The 16,127-nt window shown below is 41.5% G+C and overlaps 1 protein-coding gene across 8 annotated transcripts in view; it reads left to right on the forward strand.

Moving 5' to 3' along the window:
* The window catches only part of LOC116046821 (transcription factor SOX-6-like), a 114,140-nt gene that overhangs the window by 81,687 nt on the left and 16,326 nt on the right, over positions 1 to 16,127 (forward strand). For 5 of the 8 annotated variants that reach the window (XM_031295250.2, XM_031295251.2, XM_036002836.1 and 2 more), the window contains 5 exons: positions 494 to 614; positions 1,666 to 1,748; positions 11,235 to 11,384; positions 13,071 to 13,248; positions 15,214 to 15,419. In XM_031295250.2, the coding sequence (XP_031151110.1) occupies positions 494 to 614; positions 1,666 to 1,748; positions 11,235 to 11,384; positions 13,071 to 13,248; positions 15,214 to 15,419 (738 nt within the window). The remainder of the gene's footprint in view (positions 1 to 493; positions 615 to 1,665; positions 1,749 to 11,234; positions 11,385 to 13,070; positions 13,249 to 15,213; positions 15,420 to 16,127) is intronic. The other 3 variants (XM_031295255.2, XM_031295256.2, XM_031295254.2) reach the window with 3 other exon arrangements.

Consider the following 16,127-nt stretch of genomic DNA (forward strand, 5'->3'; position numbering starts at 1 on the left):
TGGAGTATATGTGTTTGTCTTTTTACTGCATATGAGCTGTTTGGTTTTTGTCAGCAGAATTTGTAAATCTTGACCATCTCTTTTTCCTAATCTTTCCCTCTTAACATTTATTCACTTTTTTCCCTTTTTTATTTTACACTCATTGTTTCTTTCTTCTGTGCTTCTTCGCTTCACTCTTTCTTTTCTCTTTTTGACTTTAAGCCTTTTGCGTTATTTCTTCCTCCATCTTTTCCTTTTTCTTTTATCGCATGACAGTCCTTTCTTTCTATCCTTTCATTTATTTCTAGTTTCATTTTTCTTTTTTGTGTATTGTGTGTGATTTGTGCATGTTTTCAGCATTTGTATACAGTAGATAGGAGTGGTTGTGTGTGTTCAGTAAGGTGATTTTTATGACATGTTTCATGTAAGGACTTCACACATCTCTCTCCTCTCTCTCTCTCTCTCTCTCTCTCTCTCTCTCTCTGTCAATGTCTCTCTTCTCTCTCTCTCTTAGGTCCAGGGTCACATGGCTCCTCTGATGATCCCAGTGTTTCCTCACGACCAGCGGTCTCTGGCTGCTGCCGCTGCTGCACAGCAGGGCTTCCTCTTTCCACCGGGCATGTCCTACAAGCCAGGTATACAAACACACACACACACACACACACACACACACACACACACTGGAATCCCAGTCTATGTTAATGAGGTGTGTCAGGTGAGGAATGTTCTGGAAATGAGCGGAGAGATTTACAAGCTCTGCTTGTTCACGTCAGGAACAATACATTGGACACAGTGAGGACTGGAATGTCTCCTTTATGGAGGGCTGAAAGCGTGTCAGTTGCACAACACATCTGCAACATGGAATTTCACACTTTCTCACACACACACACACACACACACACACACACACACACACACACACACACACACACACACTCAAGCATGTTCTCCTGGTATGCTTCGACCTAACAATGGACACATAAGGATGAAACAGACAGACAAAACACATGATTCCCCAAATCACATGTAAAGACTTGCATTCATGTTGCATGCTTTCAGCAATTCAGCATTCACTCACTGTAGGATTCGCAGCACCACCTGCTTTCTTCCTCTTTCCTCGTCCTTCACACATTCCTTTCTGCCATGCATTCCTCCAGGTGCTCGCCTGACCCTCCATGCTTCATATAGCATAATCCAGGTTTATTCCTACTGCGTGAGCATACACTCCCACAAGGCCGCAAAGAGAGGCAGAAATAAAGAAAGGGATTAAAAAGCCATTATTCCACACTCTCCTTTGACTTTGGTCTGTTTTCAACAAAGGCTCAGACATGGAAAGCCTTTTAGGGACAAACAGTAGGGGTTATACACGGCTACTCGTATATGCATTTATGAGTGCATCCCAATGAGGGAGCAATGGACTTGAACTCTGATCGCCAGAGTCTCAAGCACCCGCGTGTACTGACAATGGGCGTTATTAACCTTTGAATACAACACTTGTGACCCTTCGTGTTTCATTTTCCATGAATAAAAACATGAGTAAAAACAGGAGAGCAAGAGAGGACCAAGTAAGGAGACAAAGGGCGAGACAGACAGAGGCTGGCTGAAGGTAAAAGGCAGGTTAGTTCTTGAACAGTAATCTGCCTCCCCCCACCTCTCTCTACAATATGTTTTGTTTTGGTTTTTCAACAGGTGAGAATTACCCCATGCAGTTTATTCCATCTACAATGGCAGCTGCAGCGGCGTCTGGACTCAGCCCGTTACAACTACAGGTAATACAAAAACACCTTGGGCCCTATTTTAACGATCTAAGCTCACAGCGTGAAGTGCATGGCACGGATGCGTTTAGGGCGTGTCCAAATCCACTTTTGCTAGTTTGACAGTGGAAAAAAGGGTCCGTGTGCCGGGCGCATGGTTCAAAATGGTTGTACTTAGTGTCTTCATTAATTCATAGGTGTGTTTTGGGCTTAACATGCAATAAACCAATCAGAGTGTCATCTACCATTCCCTTTAAAAGCCAGGCGCGTTTGTACCTTGGCACATTGCTATTATGATGGCAGATTTGCACCGTAATATTTTTTATTTGTAATCTTTTGCATGTTTGTGTGCTGCTGCGCTTCCCTGTGTGTGTGTAACAAGCATAGTGTGCGCACGCTGTGCATAAGCCTAGGCGCATTTTACTAATTTGCTGTTAAAATAACAATGAAATGCTGCACTATTGACTTTAGACCAGGTTTTTGTTGGTCAATGGCGCGATCACTTCCTGCTGCCTCAAGATAGCAATACGCCAATAATTCACCTGAACACACACCTAAGACCAGCACGCCCATGGGCGCAAAGATGGGCGCAGGTGCATTTGCTATTTAAAACGACGTGGGCACTGGACGGGAAATTGACCACTGTGTCTGTCTTAAATTAGCAAAGACACTTGCGTCGGGCTTTTTGCTGCGCCGGGTGCAAGATAGGGCCCCTTGTCTCCTAAAATTTTATCAAAAATCACCCATCATGTTCTCATACCTAAACTACAGAATAGGTTGTTTGCCAAAACGACGTATATGTCTGTTGGAGAGTACTAGCAACAGGTGCACGTTGTTAAACGGACAAAGTTTTAAACATTGTGAATTGAAACAAAACTACTTGGTTAGGTTTCTGAAAAGATCGTGGTTTTGGTTAAAATAAGTATGTTATGTTATGTAACAAAGTAACGTCCGTTACGTAGGTAAGTTAAATATGTAACACAATTAAGTTAAGTACGTCACGTACGTGACTTCAGTTATGTACAGGGCTTGATATTCACTTTTTTGCTCACCAGCCACTGTGGCCAGTGGTTTTCCAAAAGCTACTAGCCACTCAACATCTTCATTAGCCGCTATTTTGTAAAAAATGATGTTTTATTTGAATAAAGTTGACTATGGTTTGCTACAATTAACTTGAATAACCAGATTTACAACCCTTTTAAATGTAAGTGAGCACTGTAAACACCTAAATCAAGACTACATAAAATATAACAACATCAAATATTCCCCTCTGATAATGTGTGCAAAGATTCTTTTTGTATGAAAACATGTCACCCAGACAGACATAAAAGATTAGCTTCTTATGAATAGGCTAGGTGGTGCAGGGGTGTAGAAGATTAGTTGAAAGTAAATTTGAGCGCTCTTGTGTCACTTAGCAGCCGGCACGCGCCCTCGGTGACAAGAAGCAGAGCGCACAGACCAAATATCCTGCTAAATTTTCCTGCTGCACGCTCTCTCTGTACTTCTTTTACAAACGCTCATTAGGCTACGTCACCTATTATCTATTTTAACTACTACAGCCACTAGAGGGCAAGCCTAAAAAGAAACATAAATATGGTTTGTAATATGTTGCGTCCACAGGCAACCTATACCACTGTTTTTTAAGGGAGGACGGTCTGAAATCACCACAATATCTTAACAAAATCCAAGCTATCTGTATGGCTACCGCTAAGGAAGTAAGATAATTATTATTTTTTGTAATCGGGGTGAATGTACGAAGCCCCTAAAGGGGCAAACATAGGGAATTATTTTTTCTTGTGCGCATAAGAAACTTTCTGGTGCGCACAAAAAACTTTTCTCGTGAGCATGCGAGAAACCAATCTCAGGCTAGCTAAATTATGCTAACAAAGTACTGCTAACATTACGTGGCTAAAGTTAATATTTCACATTCAGACCAGAAAGTATTTTGTGCGCACGAGAATTTCCTCCCCCTCATGTCCCTTTAGGGGCTCCGTATGAACCAACCTTTAACATAAAATTGCACAAAAAGGGTGAGTGATGTCTTTCCACAACAAAAGAATCAGACAGTGGAGACAAGAGCAGGAACAGACGGTTTGACAATGAAGTGAAAAGTGAAAAGGGTGTGGAGGTTGGTGGGCGTGTGTCTGTTTGTGCATATGAGATATGCTTTAGTTTCACCTGCATTCATTTCTGAACTCATAAAAACTTTGCACCCGGAAAATAACGACTTTTTAAAAAAAAATTAAAACACTTTTTCACATTTTGCCATGATTAAAACCTCAAATTGCCTTTGTTCTTTTCTAAACCTAAATTGTTTTACTTGCTTACACTTAAACTTAAACTAAAGGAAATACTTGTGTCATTATCCTTTTCTAGTGTTGTAAAAAAAGAGGTTACATCATTTTGGAATTGGAGACTGTCAAAATAAAGCAAACTAAAGAAGTGCCTCTTCAATATCTATGACGAAAACTTGAGTGAGTGTTTCACAACCAAATAAACAACTGTAGCAGAAACCAAGTTTCAGAGCAGCAGCAGCAGGAACAAAGACACGGCTACAAGGGAAGGGTTTGTACACTGAGAAGGTACATATTGATCTAATTCTGAGGGTGTAACCAGCAGACCAGAAACCAAGACAATTGTACATAAGTGAGTAGACAAATAAAAAAAGACAGTAAAGATAAGGAACACTAGCAAAATAAGTGAAACTCCTATGTTCCAACCTCGCCCTGAGTTCAAGTGTGTAAAAAACACCTGCAACATTTTCATAAAATAAAAACACTTTTCAGTGCTTAATATCCATTGCCCACTCAACTACACAAGTGTGATTTAATCTATACCTGGTGCATGATCTCATATATTGTGTATATGAGATCTAGAGGCCAAGGCTATTATGAAACTTGCTGAGTCTCTGTCTGAGTAGATTTTACATGGGATAAAAAACATCAGGCAACAAAAAAAGAAGAACTAGCTGTTTTGCACAAGAAATTATAGCTGTCATGACTGGAACAACAGAAAATCAAATAAATGAATGCCACCCTGTGTGATTAACAAGCGATCTCTGGGAAGTGTCGATACAAAAATACCACCAAAATGATAATTTGCCTGCTACGTCATTATTTCCTGACGGTTCTTTGTACAACTAACCAATAGTCTCAGCTGCTCCATGTTACAGTATATGTTCATAAATACCTCTGACACATCCATAAGAGCAAAAACATAATGGAGTTCACTTTTTTCAATAAAACAACATGATGCATAATTTGTTAAAGAAGAAGCTCTACAGGCCCACGCTAACATGCTAGCCCGCTTATCTGTTGCCTGTCAGCTGTGTCAGACAAAAGCTGTTATGATGAATCGCAGAGGAATTCTGCCCCACCAGCACAACACCTGGCCCCAGCAATTCATCAAATCATTTATTGCAGCTTGACACCTGTGGTTTGAGAACAGTAGTTATCCATAATGGTTATCATAGAACATATTTGCAAAGAAAAAAAGTGAAACAAATGCAAGAAAAGAAAAATGAAAACGCTTCTCCCTAAAGGCGGTTTGGAATTTCACAACACGACCCCATCCACCCTCCTGCTTTATCTGCTATCACTGAAGAGAACAAAAGCCCTCAAAAGCTTTTTCACTGGCAAACAACATTGCTTCATCGTGTCAGTCATTACCATGGCATGTCTTTTGGATTTTACAAGAATCCTTGTCTCAGTTTACTCAATTTGTATTGTGGTTTTCGCTTATCGAGGCCCTCATTAGCTGCTATTGACTTAGCGTAGCGCCGTGCTGCGCCAAGGGGAGCAGCGGCACAGCCTATCTCCACTCCTGGTTTCGAAATGATCAAAAGAGTCTCTTACCTCTCACACGAGTGAGAGGTAAGAGCATGAATGATGTCGGAGAGTGAGTGAAACTCATTCACATTTAAACACTGCACGAGACGTGGAGAGTGAGTAAAACTCATTCACATTTAAACACTGCACGAGACGTGGAGAATGAGAGGCATAGAGCAACCTGAATGAAAGAGGAAGCTTCTCATCACAGCGCTGGCTAAAAATCGAATATAGGAGACTAGGAGAAGGAGGAAGACAGAGAGCGTGGGGAAGTGTTCATGAGAGAAAAAAAGGGTGATTATCTGAGGAATTTTTGTGAGACGGAGGCGCTGGCTTTCAGCACATGTTTGGACATTGTTTTGACAACAATGCCTATGCCAAAAGCAATCATGGTGAGATTTATGAGTTGTACTTGTTTAGTTATGTATCTTCATCACTCTTTGTACTGTGGTACAGTAGCGTTAAAGCTATCTCGTAAAGAATCTCGAGGGGATGGATACAATAAAAACACCTGCATGGTGTACTGCTATCCAGCCCAACAGCCCTGCAATTAATGTTTACTTCGTGAAGTTGATGTGCTTTTAATGAATCAACATGTCACCTTAACCCCTTAATACCTATACCGACACGTATCATTCTGTATGCGATGCATCTTTTTGGAGTGTCTTTGCTGTGTGTGAGCTGCTTGTTTGTGTGTCGGAGAACTCGACAACTACAGGCTTTCGCCCAGGACATTTGTTAATAATTGAGCCATTTGCCTTTACTTTTCCCAACTGAAAAAAAGGTTCAGTTTTTCCAAATATTGCAGAATATTGGTTTGATTGATTGCCATACAGCAAACATATGTGTATTGTTTTGTTTTGTTAGATTGTTTAATTCATTCATCATTATTATTTATGTATTTATGTTTACATTTTTCTGAATTTCAATGTCTTTGTTTTGATGGTGCATCTCAAGGGGTTTGTCCTCTAATTATTATTTTTTTTTTAAATGAAAAAGTAAAAACTAAATGACAGATTCCATGTCTTCTCAAATGTGATCAATTCAGTTACTGTAGTAGTAGTTGTCTGAACAATAGCCTAACTCATTATAGACATGGCCTTTGCTGTGTGATGTAGCACCACTGCTTGATTTCTCCAGAGGTTTTTATTTTTAGGTGAGACAGTCTGAACTAACATGATTATGACATGAGATTTACACCCAAACTGATGAGTAGAACAGAACCATGTCACATTATCTTTAGCCCTTTGGCCTTCATATAGCCATTGTGGTTATGCAGTAGTGCCAGAGCGTATCTCTCTCTTTCTCAGCTTTATAGGCTATCCCTTTTCATAGGTGAGGCATAGTGGCATTTACAGTGGGGGGTTCACCCCCCCCCCCAAAAAAAAAATAAATAAAAACTGGCCAGTACAACTGCCCCCCCTCCCCCCCAAATAAAGATATGATTAATTTCCTTTACATAAATAAAAACATTTACACCATAAATTGATGCAAAAAAGATACAAATTGCTGCAGACAAATTCACCAGAATGCAGAAAATGAAGTGTTTGACGTTCAAAATTTCCATTTTGCAAAAAAGTGGAAATCTCATCCCCCCCCAATATTGAACCCAACGTTACGCCCTTGAGGTGAGGGCAGCATTTATAAAGTCTCACAATTATTGTGAGTGCATGTTTTTTTTTTCTTAGCCTTGCTGACTTGCTGCTTACTTCTTGTGTCTTCACTCATCACTTATTTATCACGCATGAGAACTTTCTCAGTCATTAATCATCATTCGTTATCTATACAATGTGTTTTTTCCTTCCATGCTTGTTTAGCAAATGACTGTGCCTTTTGGTGAGTCAGTCAGTTGGGATTTAAACAAGGCACTACAGTAAAGGGATTGGTGATGTCTTGACATGACAGTCCAATGCACACACTGAGGTCTGTTTTTAAGTGTCTTTAAGTCATTAGTCTCAGTTATGCTACATTTCACAAAACTCCAGTGTGTGAAACTATGCATTAGCCTATAAAAAAGGCATTGTAAATATACAATTACACTATGTTAGTTCTACGTTAGCAATCTCCTCTGCTACATACAGTACTGTAGTCAAGTACACACCAGCTGGCGTCAAACCCTTTCAATGCCAGATCTGTGCTCAAAACAGATGGACAGATGTTGTAGCCAGACTCATCCAGATGTTTCGTAGTTCTGCCCCGTAGCAAGCCTTCAGACAGCTGGCTGGCACTGATGGTCAAGCGGGCATAGGCTGGCATACAGAAAGAGCATATTCTCAGGCAGTGAAAACAAACCTGCACAAGCTACAAGAGGTTTACCGTATCTCCAAATCATCGGAGAAGACAGTAAAGGTTCAGAAAGTAACAGCAATAATCATTTCCTTTGTTTTATGCCTTGATCAATTGAAGAAACCGATTAAATCTCAAGCAGGATGACTAATAACAAACAGGCAAAATTTAGCAAAAGCTGTCCTATTGTGCTTGACCCATCATGGCCTGACCTAAAAGTTGTGATAGCACAATGTCTTGCTATCGGCGTGGGAACTTCATCAGGACAATTGTTTCCAGAGCCTCGGAGTAGACCCCTTCACAAACAGTGGATTCCTGCTGAAGAAAGGCCCCCTTTGTTGCGGCTAATGCGAGTGAAATACAGTTGCTTAGCAGACATTCTTGTTGAAATCATAAGACATCTCTTGCTATCTGTCTCTATGTTCTGCCTATTACTGTTTCTGTGTCTGAGGCACGGAGACAACGGTGAGAAACAAACTTTTGTGCCCCAAAGTTATGATTTCTGCCCTGTTGCCAACACAGTGATTATGGCAGAATGGCTTTCTTTGTCATAGAATGAGGACAATGATTGGAGGGCATTCAATTTGGTTTGTCTGGGACTTAAAAAACGAAGTATCTATTCCGTAAAAGAGAACTGGAAGTGAGATAATGGTTGTCTTTATGCAGCCTGCCACTCTGTGTATCTCTTTCACTGTCTTCGATGCAGCTAACCCTCCAAGTGCAATAGTTAGCCTCCGTCCTCTGTGTGGGCTAGCACAGTGGCAGTCGATCCATCTCACCCTCTGCCTCCCCTTGCAAACCTGCTGAAAAAGACAAAACCTCATTTGTTTTGTGTACTCCTGAGATCGATAGCAGCTCAACACTAAAAGAGGCCATCTAAAGGGATTCTCTACTCAGTCCTAATGGGACGGGCTGGTCTGAGCACGGAGAAGGCTGTTGGCAGGCTGCAATACAGCTGCAGTCCGGATAGTGCTGCCCACATCCAGACCACAACGACATCACCTTCTCTCTATGCCAAAGTCGACTATTAAAATCTCTGCTGATGTTTATGACGGCCAAAATTGACAGACTAATCTTTGGATTTCAGTTAAATTAGCACTAATGTCCAAAGGCCAGTCAGATAGTCTGGACAGCTAAGGAGGGGTTTGAGGCCCTCTTTGTCAATTTGTAATTTAGGAAATTGCGGCATTGTCTTCCCTTGGGGGTTGACTGAATGGCGAGAGCTCTGGTTGGGGTTGTTTACGCAGCACATTGGTCTCCCCAGACACCAATCAATCTCAGAGTGTCTTTAAGAAAAACAGAAAAAATAAGGTACAAGCTCCTATTCTCAGTCTTCTGTTTGTTCAACAGTTCCCTCATCTTATTTGGAATCGCTGACGGAATCGCTGCTAACAGCACAATTCCAGCGAGTGCGTTTGTGTGTGTGTGTGTGTGTGTGTGCGCGCGTTTGTGCAGGCACGAGTGTGAGACGCTAACTGTGTGTTTTACCTCAAAGACTCGTGTGTCTGCCCCAGCCCCTGCTCCCCTTAGAGCTGTAAGAATATCAGGCATCACCAGAAGTAACTCTGCGGTCAGCTTGATTGACGCGAGAGGCCTCACCACCAGCCATTCAAGGCACATTCTTACGGGGATCTCATATCGCCAGGGGTTGGCCCGAGCACTCCTGGTGCCTTCCAAGGAAAATAAGCTGCGTGACATCAGGGCTTTGTTTCAACGGCGAGGCCCCTTCTGTTTGTGTTTAATATCGCTCCGAGAGAAGTGGAAAGAGGGCCAGCCAATTTCTCTGGCCCCAACCGCTGAGCCTGGCGCTTCGGCGGTGAAGCGACGGTGGTCTCGTGTGTCTGCAGCGCAACACTCTCTCTCTCTTTCTCTATCAAGCACTCCTTGCTTTTGGATCTGTGGTCCCAGGAGGCTTTGCAGTTTTGACTATGGGGAAATCAGATCTCACAACACTGGGGGCCATTTAGGCTGAGGGCTTCTGAGTAAAAACAGAGAGAAAGAAACAGAGATGGAGATGGTGGAGAAGATATGACGAGCGATTTTGGAACAAAACAGAGACAGAGGAAAAAGAGAGAGAGTCAGAGGGAGATGTCCTCTCTTGGATGCCCAAGAGAGGACAAAAGAAATACAGATACGTAGAACGAGGGGGAGAGTATAGATGAAGTGAGAGTAACGAAAGAGAGGAAAGAAAGAAAGAGGAGGAGGGAGTCTAAGTGAAGGCCAGGCACGTCTGGGTGGTTTTTCCTGAGGACAGGCTCTTTGATACTCCAGCACTCACACTCCAATGCATTTAGACAGGGGTTGACAGTGGTTTAGGCAGCGGTTTGTCTGGCTAGCTAGCTTTGATTTAGAAGACCCTGGACTGGGCCGAGTATTTGACTCTTTGATTTTTGTTGGAAGGAAAATCTGTACCATTTTTTTTGCAACATTTAATGTTTTCGTCCAATCCTGAGGGCAGATGGCTTATACTTCGTCTAATTCTTTTTTTTAAGTTTTCTATTATTTTTACATTACTTTCAAGTGTTTTTCAATTGACTCATGACCAAGATGTAATTGCAGTATGACTGTACCTACTTAAACATGATTGTCCACTTTTTGTCTTTTGGATTAAAGTTAGTAAAGAAACTTGATTTTTTTTTAACTGTTAGTTAAAAATTACAAAAGTACTAACCATATGTGACCAGATTAGTCTGAAGTGTTTTTGAGACTAGTAAATTAAATATATAGGATTGTTTGCAATCCTATATATTTTTTTACTATTACCATTTACAATTACAGTACAGCTCTGCTTAAAACATGTTAAATAGTCAGAATAACAACAAAAACATACATATGCTTCTTTCCATTGTGGTTCACATTGTTTTTTGAAAAGAATAGTGTTATTAGCAACACTGTGCCAGGCATTGTCTAAAAAGCTCATTTCCATACTTACACGTTCATATTTGTGCAGAACCATGTCATATATATCCAATTTTATAGATCAATAGTCAATATTAAACTTAAGGAGGATTCAAGCTAAGCATTCAAAAGTTTCTTCACCTATTGTCTGGATTTATTTTGACATGCAAATTGATACACAAGCTGCTCCCAGCATCTGTTGAAAGAATAAGTGTCAGAGATAGATTGTAGATCATTTATTTGAAATGATTCTGGATGGCCTCTCTGATAAATACTCACCCCCTCAAACAAATCTTCCATTTTTTTTTGGGACATTATGTCAACTTCAACTCTAGGTGTGTGTGTGTGTTTGTGTGTGTGGGTGGGGGTGGGGGAGGGGGGTTCACAGAAAAAGAGAGGAAAGAGAATGAAAGAGGGAAGCTACTGACTAGCTGCTGGCGAGCGATGTTAATAGCCTGTCGGTTTTGCTGGTTTCTTCCCTTTTATGCAGCAGCTGTATGCCGCCCAACTGGCAAGCATGCAGATCTCACCAGGATCCAAGATGGCTCCCCTCCCACAGGCTCCCAACTCCTCCGGTCCCCTTTCCCCCTCCGCCATGAAGAGCGAGAAGCGAGCATCCAGTCCTGTCACTCACATTAAGGTGAGTCCATTGTGGCAAATGTTGTAAAACCATTTATGTGGAATAGCAGAATTGTTCAAATGATTCTACAGGATTTACAAAAGCCAGGTAGACATATTTGTGATTGATAATATTGCAATTTCAGGAGACAGACCAATAAGCAGTAGACAAAGACAACAGCACTTTGTTGACTATTTTCAAGAAACAAGCAACTGGGAGACAAATTAGACAAATGTATAAGGGCTACGTATTGTGCAAGTAACAAACATCATAAGTCAGAGGAAAGAGTGAGTTCAGAATATTTATGATAGGAAAACACACGAATAATGATGATGATGATGATGATGATGATGATGATGATGATGATGATGATGATCAGTTCAAGTAAAAGTGAGAGGCTGGAAATTTGGAGGTTGTTGAAACAACAAACTGCGCATTGCCTTATACTCTTCACCGACTATTAGAAACAGCTTATTTAAAAGTCACACACTGATACACACACACAAACACAAGCACACTCACAAACTGACACTGGCGCTGGCTGCTGTTTGGCAGGAGCCCAGACCCCTTCACTGGAGAGAGCGTACGCCTCATCTTTACTCGACGACGAGGCAGTAATGGAAGCCATGTGTGTGTGGGGCACAGCTGCAACCGGCGTCACAATAGACCGGCGTCAGAGCTCACCGCATTCAAACAGTAGTGCTGTGCCCTCCAAAGTCCCCAGCCTCCGCTAACCCCGCACATGCTCAGCCCACCCCCCAATTTGGCATGCCACCGGCAGCCTAACCCCCCCTTCCCTCCCCCTGCTAAGATGGTCCTGGACTCCTTTCCTTCTCAACACTTCCCTTAGCTCAGCTCCAAATTAGATCCACGTTCATTAAGTGTTTGCTGCCAGCATTCAGGCCGTGTTGACGTGCATTACATACACCACTTTTCCTCTTCCAGGGGATTCTTTGTGTGGATCAATGTGGTCATGAACCTCTGATTAGAAATAGAAGAATTGCACAAAGGTGCCATTGTTTAGATAAGAAGGTACACTGCGACTTGTTTTCCCTGTCAGGTTCAGAGAGGTTAGCAGTGGAATTCATTTATTGAAGGGCAAAAACCCGACAGGGATGACTGATCAGTCGATGGCAGCATCACTTAGTTACTGAAAGCACTTCAAGGGATACTTTGGACAAAATTAAAAAATCGGTGGCTGTGGTCATCTTAAATTGAGTCAATGTCACTTCCAAAGGTGACCCATTTCGAAAGCAGAAACAAATAGTTTTGCCAAAACATTTCTTTATACACGGCTGTGTCACACCATATACCATCACAAAGATTTAAAAATCTATTAAAAATAGAAATGTTGGTGAACTAACGATTGCTTGGCACATACTGTGCCTGTATATGTGTTCAATGCATCCTTTCCGGCATAAAACATTTGCAAAGTTGATCTTTGGAAGACTTCTTATACCTACGTTGTTTATATCCATGATGACTTGCTAGCAGTATTTTTCTTTCTTGCCTTTGTTGCTGCATTACTACTTTTATTGTTGCATTACTGTACTCGAATGTCATTTAGTGAAATAGCATGAAAACCATTGGCAGCTTGTGTATCATGCACAACAATTAAGTGACCCATTACTTAATAGAGCTTCTTTAAGTTAAATTCGGATACAGATCCTGATCCATCGGACACTGTTGCGTCCATTCTACCAACAGGAGGAAGGATCCACACAGCCATTGAACCTCTCAGCCAGACCTAAGACAACTGAGCTGCTTCGCTCCCCGACGTCCCCGACGCATAGTCTGTTCTCTGGGAACAAGACCAGCCCTACAGGCATGGGCAAGGGCCGCATCCCAAGCCCCATCGCCAACATGGGCAGGAACACCTCTATGGGTAGGTAACAAACACATACATGCATCTTTCTTTCCTTTACCACTGGGTAGACAGGATGGGCCACCTAGCCTAGCCTGCCTAAAATAAATACATTAGAATTGGCTTTACTGACAGGTTCAATAAGAATCACACTGTCTAAATGCTGCTTCACAATGCCAAGAAAAAACTCTGACGCACTCTACACATACATGCTGCCTGTCTCACACACTAACAAACACTCAGACACTTTACTTTACGTATTGTTCACATCTGTACTGTACATCCATCCAGAGTAAACATGTCCTAATTCCAGTGTAAAATTATGTCTACCCCTCAACCGGAAAAACAAAAACATCACCCACCCAAACACCTCCCTCCTTCCCGCCACACACAGACAAACCAAGCAGCGTTGCATGCGCCTGATAGACTGCAGACACCTCAACCCCACGACCTGTGTGTGTATTTGTGTGTGTGTGTTTGTGTTTTACAGGAGTCCAAAGCCCTGTATTTAGCCCCAATGAAAACCCCAGCAGCGGAAGCAGTGAAACCCAGCACACGTTATTTGGTTTTTAAGAGCTTCCTCACATCATTGTCTGCCCGTGCTAGACCTTTTATGCCCCTACCTCTGCTATCTGTTATTAAGGCCAATCTAAACCCTCTCATTATATCCCCCCCAGAAAACAATTTCGCCAGCTCCTCTGGAGTGGCTTTGAGGACGCGACGCTTGTGTTCCCTGCAAAGTTATTTTTTGCCCATTTTAACGGCCACCCAAGCATACAGTGCTTCCTACTTGTCTGCTAATTAAACGAGGAGGGCGACGGAAACTTTGCATCCTTTTAGTTTTTTTTCTTTCTTATTCTTCAAATGTGCATTGGTTTCAAAAGTGTGAAGCATGGCACATAAACAAGGGGGAGGAGGCTCTCTCGTGTTTAGACACAAGTCAACTGGAAAACAACTTTAGCGACATTTGGCACCCATAAAGAGTTTGGAAAAATTCCATTTTTATACAGATGTTTATAATATTATTTCGTAAGAATTATATTGCAGCCATTCTGAATTTTTGGTTTTCAGCACTCAATGCTTTGTTTTCAAAGCTTGATAGTGTTCATTAAGTCACATGAAACCACACACATGCACCAAACTGGGTTCTTCAAGGGTTACAGTGGTTCAACAGCATCCGAGTCTGGTTTGTTTAAAAACTGACAAATACTGACAGAATACTTGCAAATCAGAATTTAGGAACCAGTTGCTATGCAGAGCAACTCTTTGAAAATGGCAGACTTAGTGCAGAATTAAACTTATTTACAATGGTGCCATATAGAACTTTTCTGTGGTGGCACACGTCTTAAGAACCATTTCCTGGTACTTATTGTTTGAAGACTGTACGGGGATTCAGAAGAAATGGGTAAACTCATAACATAACATGGCTTTTTCATTTCATTTTAAGTCCCCATACATGACCTGCTTGGTTAAGTTTAGGGAAAGATGCCTAAAAGCCCTGAAAACCTATTCTCATCTTTAGTATGAGAGATAGGGTCCAATAATACCAATTTCCTGCCAAAGTTGGAATGATTTTTGCCATTTCACATCAGATTTTCTTATTTGTGGGTTCCTCTGTCCTCTTCTCACTAGTTTGAAGTGGCTGAGAAAAAGTTCTGTCACATTCAATTGTATGCCAATCAAAACTTTTAAATCAGAATCTGATAGCAGTTGCAGGGTTGTTGCTCATGTTGTTAGGTTATTGTCGGATCAAACTACTCAAACTAACTACTTTACTACTTTCTACATAAAGGTACAGTTAGCGATGCTGTGCAAAGATTGTTGATATTTGAACTCAACTGCCCAACAAATATAAATACTTTAACTGTTTCCTATTTAGTGATTCATATTTGAGGTTGATGAGAAATAGAATACTGTCATAGTCTTTCCTGTGTTGCCAGTCAAAGTGACAGACAGTTGTCTTTCTCTTCTGTCCTCCCATCCCAGACATCCTGTCCAGCCTCAACTCCACAGCGTTGTTTGGGGACCAGGATGCGGTGATGAAGGCCATCCAAGAGGCCAGGAGCATGAGGGAGCAGATCCAGAGGGAGCAGCTCCACCACCACCAGCAGCAGCAGCAGCAGCCGGGACACCACAGTCTGGAGGCCAAACTGTCGGCTCTCAGCAGCATGAGCCTCAACAATGGCAACAAGGTTAGAGGAGACAGACAGAGACAGAGACAGAGGAATGTAACTAAGTACATTTACTCAAGTATTATACTGAAGTACAAATTTGAGGTACTTGTACTTTACTTGAGTCTATTCTTTTCATGGCACTTTCTACTTCTACTCCGCTACATTTCAGAGAGAAATAATGTACTTTTTACTCCACTACATTAATCTGACAGCTTTAATTACTAGTTACTTTACAAATTAAGATTTTTGCACACAAAACACATGTAGTTTATAAAATACGATATTTTATTATGAATTAAACTACCCAACAATAAAACAACCTACAAGTCCAGCTGAAATGATTAGCCAATTGAACACCTTGACAGAACAGTTTTGATCGTTTCCTGTTTCTAAAATGTGAGGGTTTAATTTTCTGCATTGAGTACTTTTACTTTTAATACTTCATGTGCATTTTCCTGATGATACTTACGTACTTTTACTTAAAGTGCTCATATTATGCTTTTTGGCTTTTTCCCTTTCCTTTATTGTGTTATATATCTTTTTGTGCACGTTATAGGTTTACAAAGTGAAAAAGCCCAAAGTCCACCCCAAAGAGACTTACCATCTCCAACAGAAAACACTGTTCACAAACTGCTCCAAACAGCTCTATTGTAGTCCAGCCTTTACTTCAGAGACAAACGTGCGTCACTTTGTAACATGTTATAATGCTCACCTAGCTGCTAGCGT

This window comes from Sander lucioperca, chromosome 7 (assembly GCF_008315115.2).
Source record: "Sander lucioperca isolate FBNREF2018 chromosome 7, SLUC_FBN_1.2, whole genome shotgun sequence".
NCBI lineage: Eukaryota > Metazoa > Chordata > Actinopteri > Perciformes > Percidae > Sander > Sander lucioperca.